General features: G+C 39.7%; 1 protein-coding gene across 4 annotated transcripts in view; it reads right to left on the reverse strand.

Annotated features, from left to right (window-relative positions):
• Positions 1-7,064: 7,064 nt before the first annotated feature.
• Positions 7,065-20,139, reverse strand: part of STOX2 (storkhead box 2) — a gene marked incomplete at its 5' end in the record, with an annotated part of 140,720 nt that continues 127,645 nt past the window's right edge. For all 4 annotated transcript variants that reach the window (XM_083860869.1, XM_083860870.1, XM_083860872.1 and 1 more), the window contains 2 exons: positions 7,065-12,014; positions 16,358-18,620. In XM_083860869.1, coding sequence (XP_083716995.1) covers positions 11,819-12,014; positions 16,358-18,620 — 2,459 coding nt within the window. In that variant the 3' untranslated portion in view covers positions 7,065-11,818. The remainder of the gene's footprint in view (positions 12,015-16,357; positions 18,621-20,139) is intronic.

A 20,139-nucleotide genomic window follows, 5' to 3' on the forward strand; every position in this document is an offset into this window, starting at 1 on the left:
CTGACAAAGAAAAATAATATTTTTCCCCCTTTAAACAGAATAAACTTGTGAGGGTACTGAGCTTGCTTTGTGTTTCATACAACTTCTTTCATCAAAAACAAATGGGACGAACAAACCCACGTCCCACAGAGAAGAAGATATCTAATATCCATAATGTGGGGAGCTTTCCAGCAGAAGACAGACTCTGTTTTATGCAGAAATAGCTGAGTGCAGCCTGTAAAGGCCTAGCAATTAATCACGCACTTGAAGAAATACAACACGCTCATAGAAGCTGAATTTTAAATGCTTGCTGCTCCAGTTTGGACAGTGACAAATTAGGGCCCGCACAAGAGCAGGTGTGGCTCTTGAAGAAGCCCTCTGAGGGCAATTAAAAATGGGAAACCAGCTGGTAACTGTGCAGATGTGACAGCTAGGGCAGCTCAGGAAATTAATACAAAGGAGGAGGGTGGAGGAATAAATGGTGTAGGAGCTGAGGCAATAGAAACAGGACCTGCTCTCCACAGGGGGTTGTCCCATGGCAGGTGAAGTGCCTCATCATGTGGGACAGGCAAAGTGGTGACAGCCACATATCCCCAGTGCCCTGGAGAGCTGCCACAGACAGGCTTCAAATGAATCCCTCACTGAAGGACCCCAAAAAACATAGGAGTTGCTGTTTTGTGTGTCACACAGTTTCTCCTGGTGCCCAGGGCACAGCTGCATTCAGGGATGACTCAAGCAGATGGCCTGGACATATCTGAAATTGTCTGTGGTACCCTGTGATGGAAAAGGCAAGGGATGATATCAAGGGTGGATTTTCCCTAATCAGCTTCAATGAGCTCCAATCCAACAGGTAATATCCAGCCAGGCTTCACATACAGTGCTTCATTGTTCATGGTCAGTTCATTTTCCCAAGTCTTCACTGTTATGAAGCAGTCAAGAAAATGGTAGTTTGTCCCACTGAAAATACAGAAAATAATCCAGATACATGACAGATTATAAGGAATTTGTCATTTTCCATTAAGGGTACCATTTAGGAAGTATGAGCAAAATTATAAATAGTGCCATGCTACAACAAACTATGTACAAGTACAAGCCAGAGCTCCTCATCCCATTTGGAAAAGGATGTCCCCACGATTGTCATCGCAATTTCTCAGTGCTGTTCCTCACACATCTATACCTGCCCTGCCTTTCTCCGCACATCCAGTGTGTGTGAGGCATCACTGGGACAGAATTTATCTTCTACCAAAGTGCAGGCTGGGAGACTGTTCCCATCAGTCTGTTCTTCTGAAGTAATTTGTTGATAAAAATCTCTTTCCCGTTGTGAATTATATGGACTATTCCTCAGAAAAAGCAGTCAGCACAGATCACTATAGATTACATTTTTGTTGGTTTTCCCCCCTTGTCCAAAGAAAAGGTGTACTCCTGTTAACATTAAGCTTTGGCATCCTTCCAAAGGCTGAGCAAAACAGCATTTCATTTGAGACTGCTGATAAAGGGGCAGAGTGGACAGGGTCTTTACCAGTTTCAACCTCTAAATAAAAAGATCTCTCTAGGGAAGGGCTGCTCAGCCATTTGCCTGATTCTGTGAAGCTGAATATTCTCTTCTCTCTTGAAAAAAAATCTTGTTTTGTTGGCTCTATTTCCAGCAGAGTGTTGAAGCTTAGGAAATTTTCTGTGTAAAAGGAGCTCTCTTTCTGTGTTCCCCTCCAACACTTGCTGCTTGTCACCAGCGTGGGTCATGACAGTCTTAACAGTGCCATTCTAGCCAGAATGCCAAATAATAATGCCAGATGGCAGCTTCACTGTGAGAAAGTACCATCCACAGTACCTCTGTACCTGGGCACAGGTACTCATTGCAGCACAGAGACCCTCTCTGGCCTAACAGCTTTCATATGATAAACGCATCCTAAGATCAAATAAATTATTTTCTAACAAGCTCAGCATCCAGGGTCTCAGCCAGGGACAAGGGCCCCAGCTGGACAGGAACAAACTCAGCCTCAAAAAGCAGGATTTTTTTGCCAAAAATCCTGCAAGGGTGGGAGAAAGGATGCAAACAGAGAGAGCCATATACAGCCCGAGGCTGTACTGAGCACACAAACAGCAGCCACAAGGTGGAGATGATCTCCACCAGCACTTTTCCTCTGTTTGAAGGGATCCTAATAGGCTAATTTGGAACTGGAAATAGGTAAACAAAGAGAAGATATAAGATGAATCTTATAAAATTATCTGAACCTGTTCTGCATCCCCCTTCCATTTCCCCTGACAATCACAGGTAGAAATGGAGAAGCCTTCAAGTGATGTTTCAAAGGTTCCATGTACCAGCATGACAAACAGAGCCAACAGCAAAACATCCCTGCCTCCAAGAAGGGACAAGAGAAGAAATTGCTTGGTTGCCTGCTGACCCATCTGTTCATAAAGACTCATGCCAGAGTTGCACCCCTTCCTGCTTATCCATGGCACAAGGCAGCAGTCATGAGACACAGAATTCACATAGTACATACCAACATAGTCTAGAGATTATATTATTCTTTTTCTTAAAAAAAAAAAGGCCAGCAGGTGAGACTAAGAGACTAACTCACTTGCTCTTCTCTATCTTGAGACTGAGCTGACTGGACTTGCTGATCTGCTACTAATCCAGTGTCAAAAAAGGCAGCTTCATCTTCTGCAACATCCCAAGCAACTAATTTTCAGGCGAACAAGCAGTTCTGAAATCTGCAATGGTCTAAATATTTTAAGGCAATAGTCTTTCATTAGTTTCTGGGTCAAAAAAGGTCCACCAATCTCCAGGAAAATGTTTTAAGTGCAGTGAAGGAGTTTTTCAAAGCTGTTTGTCAATCTGTAAAGCTTTAGTTTTCTGGAATTTTATTTTTTTACTTCTGACGTCAAAAATAAGTGGGTTTCTCACTTTGTTTTTTTCCTGTACAAACTGTGGTTTGGTGAAAGTTGCCTGCTGCCTAACAGCAAAGCACAAGACATAATTATCTCTCAATATTGGGTTATAGATAACAATAAAAGCATAAAGGCAAAGGGGTCTACCTTTAAGGAGGAACAATAAATGTATTGCCTGCCTTAGGTCTGAGGACTCCAGTTTCTTCATTATGTATTAACAATAAATCTCCAGGGTCCACTGGCAACTACGTACAAATAAAACACTACGGTTAGAAGATAGAATGACTTTCTTTGTAAGTAAGAAGTAAGTGGGGAGGAGAAGACAGGACACTAATCTCATTTATACTAGAAAGGACACAGCCCATGATGCAGGGAGAGCTCTGGGGAGCTGTCAGCCTGCCAGGCACAGGAGCCATGGGACAGCAGAACAATAGAGCTGAGGAGTTTTTTATGTTTCCTTTTCTACTTTGTGGGCTGGATGTGTCCCCCTCCTCCATGGGGCAAGGCAAGTGGAGAGGGCTCCAGTTGGGGTCCCTCTGTGGACTCAGCACTTCTTTTCCTCAGGCTGCTCAGCTGGGTGGCCTTGTGCACTTGCATCACGATGGACAAAATGGTTCCTGCCCCTCTCCTCTTCATGGTGCCTGCCCTGATGCTTTTGCCACAGATTTCATCTGACCTCTGCCTCAACCCAGAGTCCCCTGGGAATTTTCAGCACTCCTTTAGAAAAAAAGAAAATAACATACTGCTTTGTCTAGGTTAAAAAAGAATAGGGAAAAAAATAGCTGCATGAGGAAAGTTTATATCCACAGGAGAGGCCCCTGGCTCTTGCTTGTCCCCTCACTACTGAACACACTGGAAGCTGCTACTTAGCAGCTTCCTGCCAGGGTGACCCTCTTTGACACTTACAAGGCAACTTGCCTAATTTTACCAGCAACAAGCAGAGGGACAAGAGGAAAGAGATTGAGAGAACCCAAAACAAAACGCTTCAGGTTTCCCTAAGCAAGCAAGCAACCAAAGTATGTAACTATTTCAAGTGTATGCACAGCCATGTTGGTAAATTTATTTACTGTCTTTGCTTACTTTCATAGCTGGTAAAACAGGGTTAGGTCTTATGTGCTTATTAGAATGAGAGAGAAGAAAAAATATGTTAAATATAAATACTTGGGATTTCCTGCTCCTTGTCCCCAGTTATCACTTCTGTGACAGCTAGGCTAAAAATACTTAGCTAAACATGAGGACCTATGGGCATAGAAGGAAGTTGCTTATAAATGCAAGCTCAGCCATTTCCACACAAAACTACAGGCAGTTATCAAAGCCCCAGCATCACTGACTGCTCAAAACCCCTCTCTCTTCAAGTACCAGCTATGGTTAACAGGCGTGTCAGAGCCATGGGCTCTTTCCCTGCAGTTTAGGAAAGGCTAGTAGTAAGTAGAGGCCATTTTCTTCATGTTCATTCTGCAAAGCACAGCTGAATAAGTTGCTTTTTTAAGCATTTACCTGAGGCTTTGCTTGATGCCCTGAGGAAGACAGATGTGACCTGGTGTTCCAGTACAATTTGGGGTTTTGTGTCTTCTCTTTGAGCCCTCAAATCACAGATATGCTGGAATAGCACATAGTCTTTAAAAAAAAACAGGAACAGCAGCCAAAAACAGGAAGAGAACAGAAAGGACTAAAATATGGGGGTATATTTACATTCCTAAACATTTTTAAAATTAAAAACTGCAACAGCATGGCTTGAAGGGAAGTGCTGACAGGAACACCTGTCCTGAAGCATCTGACCACCTTTTCTTCTCTAAGGTCTTTCTGATGAGTAGGGGAAAGTGAAAAAGAGAAAGTAATGGAAAAGTGGGAGAAAGACCCTCTAAGACTAGAATGACATTTTAAGAGAGGAGGATGAGAAATGGGCCAGAAGAACTCTTGTGTCAAGTTACATGTAGGGAAACAAAACCCTCAACCCAACCTGAAGGAGAATAAATGTCAAAAAGAAGCAGAAGATGAGGGGATTTAATAGAAGGATATTATAGAAAGGAAGTTGTGAGGAAAACAACAGACCAGTGAAACATTTGAGAGGCTGATGGAAAAAAAATCTGGAGAGACCTATCAAAAGTGTTATCTTACAGATGTAAGGTATCTGTAGATACAGAGGAATGTAAATCTATTCAGTGCTCTCAGCAGAAAGGTGTGACCCAACAGCAAGAGAGTACTGCTTCAGCTAAGCAGTGGCCCTAGAAATTTTCAGTATGTTACAGGCCATGTTTGATCAAAAAGATGTCACTTGTTCAAGATCTTCAGTTTACCTGTCAGCAGACTAAGTATAAAGATAATTCAAGCCAAGCTTGCAAGCAAATTTTAAAGTGTAAGGTGTGTAACTTTGAACAATATTTTTTTCTAGGTAATTAACGATTAGCCTAATTTAGCACCTAAAATACAAGCACACCATAAGGAGAGAAACAAAAACAAAGTGCTCTGTGAGGGGGAAATAATGCTTGCAAACTTCTCCAGTAATACTGAAAAGGCCTTGAAAGTCTGAGTCTACCAAAACCCAAAATTGACTTTGCCTGTGCAAAGCACCAGGTCAGTGCTGGTGTAACGCCCTAACTAAACCCTGTCTGGGTTTGGGATTTTTTGCCCCTGTAATTCAAAATGTGTAATTTCATGAAGATGGATTACAGTGGAAGCAGATGGATGAAGGGGAATGAGCTAAGACTAGGAACAGTATTAGCAGTAGTATGTGCCACCAGTTGGTGACAAGCCAAGGTGCTTAAGACAGCACCTACTTCCAAGAGATGATGCTTTGTTTTTAATCTTATAAATGTTGCAAATTCTCATAGCTGACTCTAGCAAACAGCGGTTCTCATGGCACAGCTCTGGCAAATGTCCTGGACCCAAAACTTCCTCCAAACCTTCTTCCAGGTGGAGGTAGGAGATTGAAAAATGGCACTTGCATGTTACATTGTCCACTTGTCCCTTTCCAATCAGCAGCTATGTTTTCTTGCAGAATGTGAAAAAAACTCCTTCCTAGAACCCTCTCTCTCTTGGGTGTGCACCAGGTCCTCCTTTAGCTCATGAGGATGGAGAGAGGAAAAGAGGGACCTGACATCTGTTGCCCTCGGCATCAGGAGGTCCTAATGGACTTCTCATTTCCAGGAGCTTGGGTACATCTCAGCTGGGCACTCACATTCAGTGGAGATCACACTCCCCCTGCAGCTGTCAACTTCATGTCCAGTCCAAGCCAGAAAAAAAGGTGTATTTTCTCCCTTGCACTCTTAATAGCCCAAAGAGCTTTTATAAAGTGTAAGAGAACACAGCAAGTTGTTACAGTGTTTGTTTATCTGAGATCTCTGGTTTGTTGTGCAAGGTTTCCTAAGTGAGGGAGAGAAACAGCATGTTAAATGGAAATATAAGTATACTCTCTAAAAACCACCGATGAGTGCAAAGAATCCACTTAGAACATATAACCAAATGTTATTTAATATCTTAAAAAGTAACACAATCCAAAATGGATATTTCACACAACACTACATAAACAACATGAACACAATATTACCATATGGAGGGACTTTCAAATATAGACTTACAAAAATCCCTGTCCTTTTTTTTCCTTTAAATTATTATACTAAGCATGACAAGTAATCATCATTTACAATATGGTACACTGACACAATAAAAACCATGTTACAAATGTGCTGTTATAAATCAGTAACGTTAGGGAAGACATTTCATGAACTGCAATTATTTCATATGAAATACTATACAATATAAACAGAACATCCATCTTGGATGACCTTTACAGCAACCAGAGACCAAGTAATTTTTTAATTTTTTTTTTTTCAGTGCAAACACATTTATACAAGGCAGTCTTGGCTGCAAAACTCCCTTCTAACATACAGTAAGTCCCACTTGCATTTATTAACTCATTTAAACCTAATGCAACAGCCACATTCAGTCACTCACAGAAAATTACCTGCAGAATTATGATCCCTTTAAACTTAAAATCTCCTCCACACATAAAAGTAACATCTGTGCCAATTACTCCAAGGGCCCTTTCATACTTCTGGATGGGTATCCTTTGGGTGGCTCTAAGCAATACACAGCACGAGGGCAGTGCACCCTTCCGAGGTGGGGCACGCACGGATCCCGGCTGGGTGGCTGTGCATTCCAGCAGGGATTCAGCCCAGGCTGCCCTTCCAGAGCCTTCCAGAGGTGGGTGGCCTTCTGCTCCTTCTCTGTGTTTAGTGTCTCGGGGAGGGGGCAGGGGGGAGGAACACGGAAACCCTCAGCTCAGAACTGAGCTTCAATGGAGTTAACGACCCATTCCCATCTCTCTCAGATCCTCGGAGATCAGGGCAGTTATGCCAGATTTACACTCGCATAACTGAAACCAACGTTTAGAGCGCCACTATAAAAGAAGTGTGATAGTCCCGTTTTCTTCTAGCACCAGCTTGGCTTTTGGTGGGTTCACTGCATGTGTCTCATGCAGTAATGATGCACTTTACTTATGCTGGGGGGAACATTTTAGATATATAGCCTTTTTTTAAAAAGAATTTTGTAAAAAATAGAACTTTCTCTCTAATACTGTACAGTTTTTTTCAGAAGAGCAAAGAGAATTGTAAACTGTGGGTATGACACCAGATTAGGAGTGCTATTTGCTTTCTCAGCACAACAATTTGAACAATTGTGTTGGTAAAAGCACTACAAAATGTATTTGAAAAACAAAATTTTAATTAACATGACTGTTTCTAAAACCACTGCTGCCAGTACTCGTATGACTACAAATTTGTTTTTGGAACTGCTAATCCAAGAGTGTCTGCAGGGCTGTAAAGTAGTTTCTTACTTAAACAAACTGAATGCGTCAAAAGAATAATTTCAGAATATAAACATTAAACACTTTGGTTAACTGTTAAACTTACTTCAGTAATTTTAAAAAAGCAACTAGTTAATAAGTTAGCCTGCAGACTCTTATCCTTTGCTTTTTCCAATGGACCTGGACAAAAAGTAGGGTCAGTGAACTCTGCCCACCTCACAGGCAACTGCTTTGAGACCCTCAGGCAAAAAGGTGTGATTTAAGTGCAAAGTATTATCTGTGATCGTGATGGTCACTTTATATATATAAATACTGCTTTGTTTGCTCGCTTTCCTAACAGCGACTACTGCTGGCAAGCACTTAGGCCAGGGTTTTCATTAAAACATTTGTTTTCCAATACATTTTTATTTTTTTAAGTTGAGTGAAAGTTGGTTCGCATATAACAGTCATTTTACAGTGGTGCTGGGAGTCAAATGGCTAATGATTTCATCTAAATTTTAACTGAAATACTTAAAATGGCAAAATTAGCTCAACTGATGATTGTATAATAATTTGCATCAGGATAATGGTACTAGGTTTGCTGAAAGGTGTTCATAAATCGGGATTTGTATATAATGCAATCTGCTTAGGTTCAACTGCCACTTTCTTCCTTTGGTTTTTGGAAAAATCTATCTTTCTTCCCTCTTGAAAGGTGGCTTGTTGCAGCTGGCTACTTTTCAAAAGCCAGCTTAATTTTTCTTGGAAACTGGCCCATGTTCTTTGAACAATAGGCACATACCTCGAGTAGGGACCCTAATAGTGCTCCCAGCAATGTCAATTAAAGGCTGTTGGTAATTTCTATAGGAGCAAATGTTTTAGATGCACACAATCTAGAGACCAGAGTGCATATCACTAAAGGAAGAGCTGTTTTAACACCCTTGCCAGTTCAGGGAAACCATGTACTAATGTTGACAAAGATGGAGGCAGAATAGGGCCCCAAGTATCTGAAGGCTGCCAAGAAAATACCCAGAGTGTCTTCTGTTAAACCCCAAACTGTCAATCATATTTCACAGACTGTAGATGTTTCTAATTTGCTAAATTACAAATACATTTTCAAGTTCTACCAGGCAGAAATTTTAGCAGTAACTGGGGAGAGGATGGAAGGTTTCAGCCTCCCTTTCACTTTTATCCCAATTATGCAGCCTTGTCAAAGTCTTTAAGTGACTCATCTGAAAGCCGTCTTTTTAACATTGTAGAAGGAAATTGTGGCAATGGAAACATGATGACTTCATATGCAAGCTTTGACACACAAGAGAACGCCATGACCTAATGCTTCAAAGTTTCTAACCTTGCTTTGTACAATACACTTTTCATGTTGCTGCATTTCATCAAATTCATGGAGGTAGTTATATGTGTAAAAAAAATTACCATAAAAGTAACATGTTGTATTATAATAATACATATTAAGTGTGCAAAATGCCGACAGATTTGTGTTGACCCTTTACAGTTGAACACAACACAGATTCAACCTAATCTAACTCTGTAAACCTTTAAATTGATACATTAGAAGAATGATAGATAAGCAACCACATAATACAAGGCTATGATTTCATCAAAGGATTAGGGTGACATAAAGCACTCAAGCTCCACTCTCGTGGTTTTGTTACCAGAACCTCAAGATGGAATTTTCTTATTTTCAATTGTTGATTTTAAAAGGAAAACAAAATCAAGATTAGAACGTTTCTATTTGAAACTTCTGTTTACATTCCATATTCCAAGAGTCACATTAATATTGGTACAATGCCATGTCAACATTAATATGACATTTATGTTGTCTGCTGGTCTCTGGGAACTTTAGGAAATAACATACTATACAGTTCATAGGTATGTACTATCACATTTTGTTGGAATTATGTCTTCTGTACAACCAGCTGCCTGCACAAATTCTGATTAGCTTATGACAAACAATTATTTCTCCAAAGGTGAAACCTGTTTCTGCTCTTCACATTTTAATACTGCCATTAGTACTTCAGATCATCACTGTATTTTTTTACCATTTCGACATTTTTATTTACTGAATTGATACATACTACTGATGTCAGAGCTCATCTCAGAAACAAAATCACAGTCAGCCACTGCATAGTATTTGACAATTCCCCACAAAAACTCTGACTCTACAGTTTGCATGGAATAAGTACGGCTGGAGTTATATATCGAATAATAAGATGCGTCATGCAAAGCATTATGTGGTAATTAGAGCACATCTTGGAAGGTATGATAAGGCAGAAGGCTAAAGGCCAAGTGACTTTGATAACCAACCAAAAGCACAATAATTTCCTTTATGTGCACTGAAAGGTCTTATTGCTCCTATGAAATGAAAATTATACACTGAAATCAATGAAAACAGACCTGTGCATTGACTGGGTATTCTTGACAGAACTGGAAAGTGATTGTGTCCAGAGTTAGAAAGCTGTTTTATAAGTAAATGAACTATATCTGATGGTGTAACATAAGGCTGAATCGTCAGTAAATACTTCTGATGACAATAGAGAACATAAGTGAAGCTCAAATGACTTTGTATACAGAGTAATAAATGTCACCAGAATCTGATGAAAATACTGGCTTTTAATATGTACAGTTGGGTTTCATACCTGTGTACTACAAGAGCTAGACAGGGTAAATGTCCTGAATATGAAACAATTTGGGCTGTTGCACATTTTAGTATCTTTGTTATTCTTCCACCAATTTTCTGTTCTGATAAAATAAGTCAGTTTGTTGCACTACCACATTGCATGAGTAACAGAGCAGAATGTGACCCTATACCTAAAGTTACTCTTGGAGTTCAACTATCTGTAGAATTTACTCTGCAGTAATTAGCATAGTACTAATTACATTGGAGTAACAGTTTAGGGAGTGAATTAGGATGTACCATGCCTGCAGGACTCAGTTTTGTACTGCAAACCAAGTGGACACATTGAATTTCTAGAAACCAGACATGTCCATAAAATGCTAAATTGCGAATAACATCCACTGAATAAAAAGGCCAGAAGTTTATAATTCTCTAAATTTTGTTCTCTGATAATCATTACACTGTATGCTATTTTTAATAGCCTAATTTAGGCACTCTATTTAATAAGCTACATAAAATAGATTTATGTCCTTCCACTAGAAAGAAATCAATTCTTCAGGCCATACTTGTCATTTATATCATAAAGGATATTTTTGTTCCAAGAAATTAGTTATCCTGATTCCTATATTAATGGCAAGTTGCAATACCAGAAGTGACACAAGAATTAGATTATCTTTTTAAAATAAGTGAATTATACTGAAGACATTTAATATATTTCGTGTCACTCCACATTGTGGCTCCATGACAGTTACATCTTTCCCTTCCCTCCCCACTCCCCCCTCTATGCAAAGGCCCACCTCCTCACTGGTCACTATGGAAGGTCAAGTAGCAAGTCTCATTAAGTAAACATCTCTCCTATTTTTGAAACAAAAGGAGCTGCCGCCTCCCTTCTCACTCTAGAGACCGTCCATACCTAGAAAAAAAGCAAATCAAAACAACCCCCAAACCTCCTTTTACTCGCTTAACCAGGTATTTGTAAAATTGCGTCACAAAAATGCACAGTGAAAATTACTGATTAGTATTAATAATTCGCATATAGAGCTGAGGTCGTGACTTGTCACGTTTGGCATTGTTTTTTCCTCATGGTGATCCTAGCTGGTTACTTTCAGCAGTGGCTCAGTTTTTGAAGAAAAAAATTATGAACTCTGCAGCAGAGTTTAGCCTCTGACCAGGGGCATCACACATCTGTGGCATTTTTTTTAAATGAAGTTGGCAACTGCATGGACATTGAAAATGCAGATTACACTTACAGTGTCTAGACTTTCATATATGTGCTCAGTTACAATTAAGTGAAGCAAAAAGTGTACATATTATCCCTACTGCTATTCTGTTGCTACAGAGCCCCAAATGTGAAAAGCAATACCTTGAAATAAAGACTTCTTTGTTGCCCCTAGTCTACATAGCAGCACAGTTTAAGTGAACACTAAAACTGTGATTGAGATGCTTGTTTTATTTTTCCCCAAAGATGTAAACATCAGTCCCAGTGTCGTAAACTTTGCTGTATAGGATGAGACAGACAATCTGAGGCAGGCTGACTATCAGACACTAGTGACAGAAGCTTGCAGGCAGTTACCAGGTTTCTGCAGTTTCTCAGCTTCACTCGTGGGTGGGTCTGCAGTGGCTCGGAAGCTGAAAGTTGGGCCTGCGCCTCCATGTGCAGGGCTCAGAGCGGGGTTCTGACGTCTGTTGCTTTCAACAATACTTGAAGTGTTGGATGCCAGGCTCTCACGAGTACTGGAATGGAAAAGAAATATATATACACACTCATCTATGACATGCCTATATATCTTTCGACTAGACAGGAAAGGAGAACAGAGTGTTTTATAATAGGTTTCCTGTGTTTGTATGTAATGTCACATCAATGAATCATCTCATTTTGACAGTACACATATGTTCCTCCAAAACGCGTCCCAGAGGTGCTCAGCTGTCATCATACCATAACACAGGTATAGCACAACTGAAACTGTCACACAAACTGTAAGCTGAACTAGTAACAAGCATCTGGATTTTTCACTCACGGAAATAGCTTCCATCTTGCACTTGGAATGTGCTAGTTTTCTTTCCTGACTGATGCAGTTTTGCACAAAGTAGCTTCATCAAATCAGCTCTGTGACTAGGCAGAGTTAGGAAAGCAACCATATAACACAGCATCCTCTGTTGTCTCCTCTTCTACCTAGGTTTTTGCACACAAAATATTAAATAAAAGTTTTATCTTACATTAAACCCATGATGCTTCTAAATGCAACACTTCAATTTTGCTTTGCAGCTGAGATGATTGCAACTTACCAAGACAATGAGACAACTGCCTGGTCTGTCATCTTACCCTGGACAACAACTAGTGCTGCTATTCATTTGGAAAATGGACAATGTTCCTTTAGTTCTAACGTATTATTTAACCACAAGAGTGATAGGACACTTAACACTTTGAAAGATTAAGCCTTTTAATGATACATCTAATTATGAATGCAGAGAAGCTTGTATTTTAGTCTACAGTTTTAAGAAGCTCAGCCATCACACGCTAAGGCTACTTCTACCAGTACTACTGTTTTCGTTGTCCTTACACTATTAAATAATTTTTGCTCTCTAAATAATGTGTGCCTGTTCAGGAACAGATTTGCTTTCAAAGATCCATGTGGCCCCTGTCATGTACCCTTCACCTGTACCCTACTTATTTGTAAAATGACATCATCACTTGCTACAGAGATGTTTACAGAATACATTTAGAGGACTCAATGCAGTTATTAAATAAGCATTATAAACAAGGATACTAATGACAGAAGTTTCATAGTCAGTTCAAAGTCAACCTAAATTTGCCTGCCTTGTGTGGACCTGACCCTGCCACATGTTTCTGCTGCTTCCCTGACTAAGCCTTGCAGGCAGCCAGACAGATCAAGGACTGTTCTCAGTTAAAACTAGCCCTAAGAAAAAAAAATAGTGCTAGCATCAAGGGAAGAGTAGAAATGCACAGCTTTAGATATGGCAGGGGAGAAATGTGTCAGTGAATTGCACGGGGGAACGAAAAACACTTTTCCTAGTCACAGAGCAGATTTAAATAACCTTAAACTGAGTCTGGAAAATCAATGAGGCTTTTAGGAAAACTCTCATAGATCTTTCAAACTGGTCAAAATGGATGCTACTGATATTCTTCTGCCAATGATTGTTTTACTGTCCGTTGTTCCTAAGAGCTATGATGGATGACACACATAGTTAATGATTCCTGTGAGATGCAGTGATGTATGGTGCACTTCTCTCGCTCATTTTTTTATTCCTTTCTCTCTGCTTTTTAATGAAAATAGATGCAAATCTTAGTTTTCAGAGATAATTTAGTATTGTATCATTCGTTATGGGACCACCAATTCCAGATCTTCGACATGCTTAACTCTGCTATTACAAACTGACCATTACAACGTGTATACACAAAAAACTGCATTGAAAATTATGCATGCAGACTAATGCCAAAATTAGCTTTCTTTAGGTGACAAAGGAGCAACTGTATTATATAAGCCCTAAAAATAAAGGAATAAAATTAATCTTGACAGCTAACATTTACTATATATAATTTGCATAAAAGCAATGCATGAAATATTATGAGGATTTTTTCCTAGTGGTGATTAATATGTTCACACATTTCGCACACAAATACTTCAGAAGTCAAATGACCATTGCAAATCTCTTTAACTGCAGCCATTTCTTTCTAATTTTTTTTTACTCTTCTTTTTTCAATTTATCAGACTTTAATATTTTTTTTCTTTTATAGTGTGAAATTGGTGATTTTGATTTCCGAAACAATGTTACATACTTCAGTTTGAATGAAAAGATACCACCCCACCTCAGGAAGCAGAGTTACAACATCAGTGGAAGCTAGAAGAATACACCTGAGGAACATCACTATATGCACGACCTGTTCTTATATTCTTATATTCTTCCCATGGCATCTGCTAAAGGACACTGTCACACCTAGCTGAATCTTACCAGATGGATGCTGAATAGCTATTTTGTATTTTCTGGAAAAGGGCTGTGGAGTACATTTTTTTATTATAAGGTAGGATAATAGTAACAACATGGTTCTTTTATCTAAAGGGCTGAATTCACCCTCAGCTCAATTCGGTTTTGGACACTTATACCAAGAATTGACCCAAACTCAGCAAAATCATCATATTTAATCATTTGATGCAAAGCTCATGAAAAAGCTTTGAAATATCTAGACTATATGCCAGTCTCACAAAACAAAATACCCAACGTAATGCTTTGGTTTGGTATAGCAGCACTAAATCCAGCATGCTCACCACATCCTGTTCTTGCTAGCCAAATTTAACAGAAACAGAAATTTTAGCTTTTGTATAAATAATTAGGGAAGAAAATGTCTACCGTTACATTAATCAGAAACAAAAGTCTGATATTCAACTAGCATACAAAACCGTAGTCCAAGAACTGATTCTTAATCCAGTCGATATCCTGTCCTGGAGGTGACTCTCATACTCTGCTGGACTCTCAGACATGCTGAGCAAGAAGCAAACACCACAACACACTCCCCTACAAAAACTGCCTGCAAGTATAGCACTTCAACTACTGGAAGAGATCACATTTAAAAAAGAAAAGTGCAAACAGTTTAATACAAGAGTTCTATATGAGAACAGTGTCAGGTATCTGCAGAACAATCAATAACATAAATTCAAAGTCTTCTCAAGCTTCTTTTTTAGAGTGAACTCAGTGTTAGTGGTATAATTTATCAAATTATTTTTCAGGTTTTTTAATCAGAAAAGATATACATTTGCTAGAAACCTGCTCTAGTTCGATACACCACTGCAAGCTGCATCAGGCTCACTGATTTTTGTTTTGTCCTTAACGTAAGTTGGAACAACCATCAAATCCAAAGGAATTTCTTCCAGAGTGACAGGACTTCGACTGAAAATGAAATTTAGTCCTGTGTAGAAACAGGAAATCCTTCACATGCCTTTCTGAGAGCCTTTGCTATAGATGTAAAAAATATATATACTTCTGAGGAACAAGAACACCATTTACAGGGGAAAATAAAAAAAGTTACAAAATCCCCCATTTTTTTTCACATAATGCAAAATCAGTCTTGGAAGTTTTATTTTTAAACACAGGCAATAAATAATTTAAGCTTAAGTAAGCCACTCTAGGAGAAATAGTACTGTGAATTATTTCTATGTTCTTGGAGTCACTGTTCTGAACTCTGACGATTTGCTATGCAGGCCAAACAAAACTGTTCATGCTCCATTCCACCAAGCACCTAGGACTGCCAAAGGTCAGACAGACAAAGAAGAAGGCTGGCATAAAGGATTCTTAACCTGGAAATGAACTTGTGAAATCTCCAGGGCAGGGAATGCACCAAAAACTCTCTCCTCCCTATATTTTTAAGACTTGTAGTACACTGAGACTTTCATGATGCCTGAAATCCCTGGAATAATTACTAACCAGCACTACCACATGCAAACATGTGGACTCCAGTATCTTAGACAAGGCACCTCTCTCTCAGCAGTGTTAGGTCACATCTGAAATTCAAACATCCTGAGCATTTTTAACTTGTAGGAGGGGTGACTATTCAAGTCTCACCAGTTTGGAATGGTGACTAGATACACTTTCAAAGCTTTTGAAGAAAACAAACAAGGAAGCCCAAACACAAAACAATGTAATTTGTTTTTCTTTTTGTCTGACCCAAAGATTATGCCACCTGGTCATGTCTAGTCTTTCCATTAGTCTTGTGGATGGTATCTTAGAGGGAAAGGGAAGGGAAGAGTATGCAGGAGCTCATCCCTTTTATTCTAAAAGCAAACACAAGTTTAATAGAGAAAAAAAAGGATACAGGGAAGTTTTCAGCAAATAGAAAATGAGCTAATACAGAGTCAATGCTGCAAATGGTCATTGGTTTCTTACTGTATGGTGGGAAACCCACACATGTGAATAGAGAATTCCAGAGCTGTAGAAAAAAACAGTCTGAAAACATGTGAAATTTTTTAGTACAGCCCTACATTCTGTTACCAATATCACACACCCATAAAACCATAAATGGAACTTCCTAGTCTGTAAAGCTGCAATGAATGTGACAGTCCTACCGTGGAGAGTTGAACCCGCTGTCCACAGTAATGCTGCTGCTGTCCATGCTGTCCAGGCGGGCTGAATGGGTAGCTCTCTGGTTGTTGCTATTTTCTGTTTCCTTCGGGGTGAGAAGAGTAAGGTTCTTCTCAAACTTTCGCTGTAGATCCCTTTCCTTTTCTCTCTCTAGGAGCCATTGCATCGTACCAACATCATCCCTGTTCTTTTCTTCCTCCGCATTTTTGTTGGTTCCTTCCTCTGAGTCATCATCATCAGATACGTTGTAGTAGTCAAAGGAGGCCTCCTGGTTCCCAGTTGTCTCTTGCTGTCTCTGAGAAACAGGCATGACTTGTGTGACTGAGGTTACCATCGCTTGTTCAAGTTTCTCACATCTGATGGGCAATGTGTCAGAGGGGGTCTTTTGATGGGGCTTTAGCAGAGTGTTAGACTTATGATAACTATTCACAGAAAGAGTGTTGTGCAGAGGCTTAAAGAGTGTGTCCTTGCTAAATATTTCTTTCCTTTTATCAAGGCTGCTTGATTCAGTGCTATGGTGTTGAACCAGCCGCCCATTAGCAATCACTTCTGGAGTTTGGCTAGCAATCACTGAACCACTGCTCGGGCCCTTCGGGGACTCTTCCTTGTGCACCCCAGGCTCCCTAGCAATATGTTGAGACTGTCTTTCTGTAGGAGTAATTTTTTTTAGCCCATCTGGCCCTGTGAGCGTATCATGATCCTCTTTATTCTTTCCCAGTGGTGATGGAGCAGTAAGCACAGTCTCACTGGATGTGTTGCACTGAAAATAGTCATCAACTGCAGATTTTGTTGTGCAGGAGTTGAGCTCACTGTATGGTGGCAAATTCTCTGTAGGCTTGCCTTGTTCCAATAGGGTACAAGAACTGGGGGTTTCTACACTGCCACCAGCTATTTCAGGGATGCAAGTCTCTTTGTAGCTTGCAGATGAAATCAGAGCCCTTTGATGACTGAGTGACTGAGATGGCCTTAAGGTACTATCATCAATGTAGGTTTGGCTAGTTGTTTGGTCATCTGGGCTACAGCCTTCACCTACATCTTCTGATGTGCCTAAAGTAGCTGAGCCCAGAGGTCCCTTGGAGTTATCCATGGATCTAGACCTTTCTTTAGCCTTACTGGACCGCTCATTCCTTGATCTTCTATCCTGTGTATGGCTGTGGCTCCGATGGACCTTGGAGTGGGAGCTTCCCCTGGAAGGTTCAGGGAAAGGCATTTCAGTTCTTCTTTTGGCCAGTTCACCAGACACATCCCACTCTGGGGTCATGGGAAAGTGAGATTCAATCATGTTGGGATTGCTGTGCATTATATAATTATCTCCCTTGTGTTCTATTATAAAACAGCCTTCCCGTGGGGATCGAGTCAAGGGATCATAGAACTCATACTCCCTTTCAGGAGGTATGTCCAAATGAGAGCCATCTGATGGGTCTCCTTTGGACACTCGGGTCTTGCTGTGTGACCTCGATTTCCCATGAGACTTTCTGTGATTCCTGCTCTTTTTACTTCGTCCACTGTGGTGAGCTGAAGATCCTGCTTTGCTTCGTTGAGCTTTTTCTTCTTCAAGTTTCTTCATTAGTGCAGTGTGTCTCATGACATTTTCCACAGTCAAGTCTGGGTTAATGCGCCTAATAATCTCCATTTCTACCTCTCTAGGTATAGTGGTAGGGGTGTCCTCATCCCTTAGCGGCCACTCCTCTGGAGGAAACTGGGCAGAGAAATTTGCCAACTGTTTGGTCTTATCCTTTTTAAAACTTAATCTGAATAATTTGAGTCCAAATTTCTTAGACTGCTTTTCTACATCCTTAGGCTTTGTGAGCGTCTCTGATTTATATGAAAAATTGACAGTACTTTTACTTTTCTCAGTAGGTGGGACCTGACATAATGAAGGAGGACAGTATGAGTCTTTACAGTCTTTTGCTGATTTCCTCTGTAGGGTAGATGCATGCATGCTGTGCATGTCTTCTCTGCAACAATGGCAGGAGTCGCAGTGGTTTTTGGGTAGTGTTCGGTCCCTGACACAACCCGAGGTGGAGGGAGTTATAGTTCCTTGTTGTGGAGAGGTACATTGAGACCTGTCAGGTATCCTCTCATCCAAATGGTACCATTTACTGTTAGTTCTTATAAGAGATGGTGTTATAAAGTAAGTCTGTGGGGTTACAATGAAATAACCATCCGGAGTTGGATATATTTTCCTCTCCCGTACAAGCATATTCAAAGTATGTCGAAGGATTTCTGGACTGGGTGTTGGAACTCCTAGAAATAACAGTAAACACATATCAGGAAGTGTATAAAACTGTGTAGGACTCTCTGGTTTCCCCCTCCCCAACAAAAAGCTAGTTTTTCCAATGTGCAAGCTGGAATATGCTGAACAAACAACTCCAGTAAAGCATTTTGTTAGGCATTCTCTTCTCTGTTTATTTTTCCACATATCTCCTACACTTCAGACATATCAATTATTAATAAAATAGTAGGGCATTAATAAAATGCTAAAAAAAACCTCAAGAGAACTTCTAGTCACTTTCAATGTGCAGGTGACCTTAAAGCCACAAGATGGAATCACTGAAAATCAAAGTATCAAGGGAAATATTCTACTTTTATTCTTCTAGCAAAGTATTTATATCCAAACTCACCAGAACTATAGAACTATTCTTATAATGCTTTGTCACATATAAAGCAGTAGTTACTTGTTGCTTTGGATGCCCAAGCTGCTTTTCCCACAGAATACTACACAGAGAAAAAAAAAAAAAAAAAAAGCAAGCACAGTTCCTCAAATTGTCCCTTTATCACAAACCTGATTTAAATTATTTGCTCTCCCATTAATATATGTTTCAACTACATCAGCTGCTCCAAAACAAAGACATTCTGAATGATACAGTTCATCTTACCCAGAAAGTCTTTTCCATTAGGCTAGAAGTTACAGACTTAGGTCCCAAAAATTTGCTTCTCAGAGTTTCTTGCCTTTCAGGTGAGATGTGAGGGATGCTATCTGAGTGCATGTATGGCATACCAAGAGAGGGACAAGTATGACTACCCTGCATCAATGGCATATGGTAAGTTAGGCATTGCGAGCCAGATCCTTCCCATTACCAGTTCACCTGCTGGATTCAGGGGTGCTTGACCAAGTCTTCAATACTTTATTAGATAAAACACTAATTTGCACGTTGTGTATAGGAGTAAGTTCCATCTAGAGCTAAGGAAAAAAGAACTTTATTTCACAAACTAGTTTTTAAAAGTCTGTTTATGTTGAATAAAAATTAAAATACTTCCATGTTATCAGTGAAAAAGTTACGCTCAATAAATACATTTTGTTTAACTAAAATGTGTTTTAATTCTGAGTACTAGTCTGGTTTACATTTTTAGAACTAGAGTGGTTTTTTTTCAAAGGTTTGGATGGTCTATTTTAAACAGAAAAAGTTAATATTATTTATTCTGGGTCTTAGTTTTAAACAAAAGTAATTTAGGGAAAAAAAACAGAGAGCAACTTAGGTTGGAAAAGAACTCATGAATTCATCTGGTCAACACCTCTACTCAAATCCTGGCCAATTTAGATGAGGTTGGTCAGGACCTTGTCACGTCAAACTCTGTCTTGAAGAATAGAATTTCAATGCATGCAAAAACATTTCAGTGAAGCATGTGCTTTTTACAAAAACACTTCATGGAGAAATCTCAGCTGGGGTACCTGCAACAAACACAGGAGCACACAGTGTCTGGTCACCAATTCTTCTCCAACACGTCAAAGGTTGGAGCCTGCAAGCTCACTGATCTTCTTGTG

The sequence above is a fragment of the Zosterops lateralis genome, assembly GCF_965231275.1.
Source record: "Zosterops lateralis genome assembly, chromosome: 5".
Taxonomy (NCBI): domain Eukaryota; kingdom Metazoa; phylum Chordata; class Aves; order Passeriformes; family Zosteropidae; genus Zosterops; species Zosterops lateralis.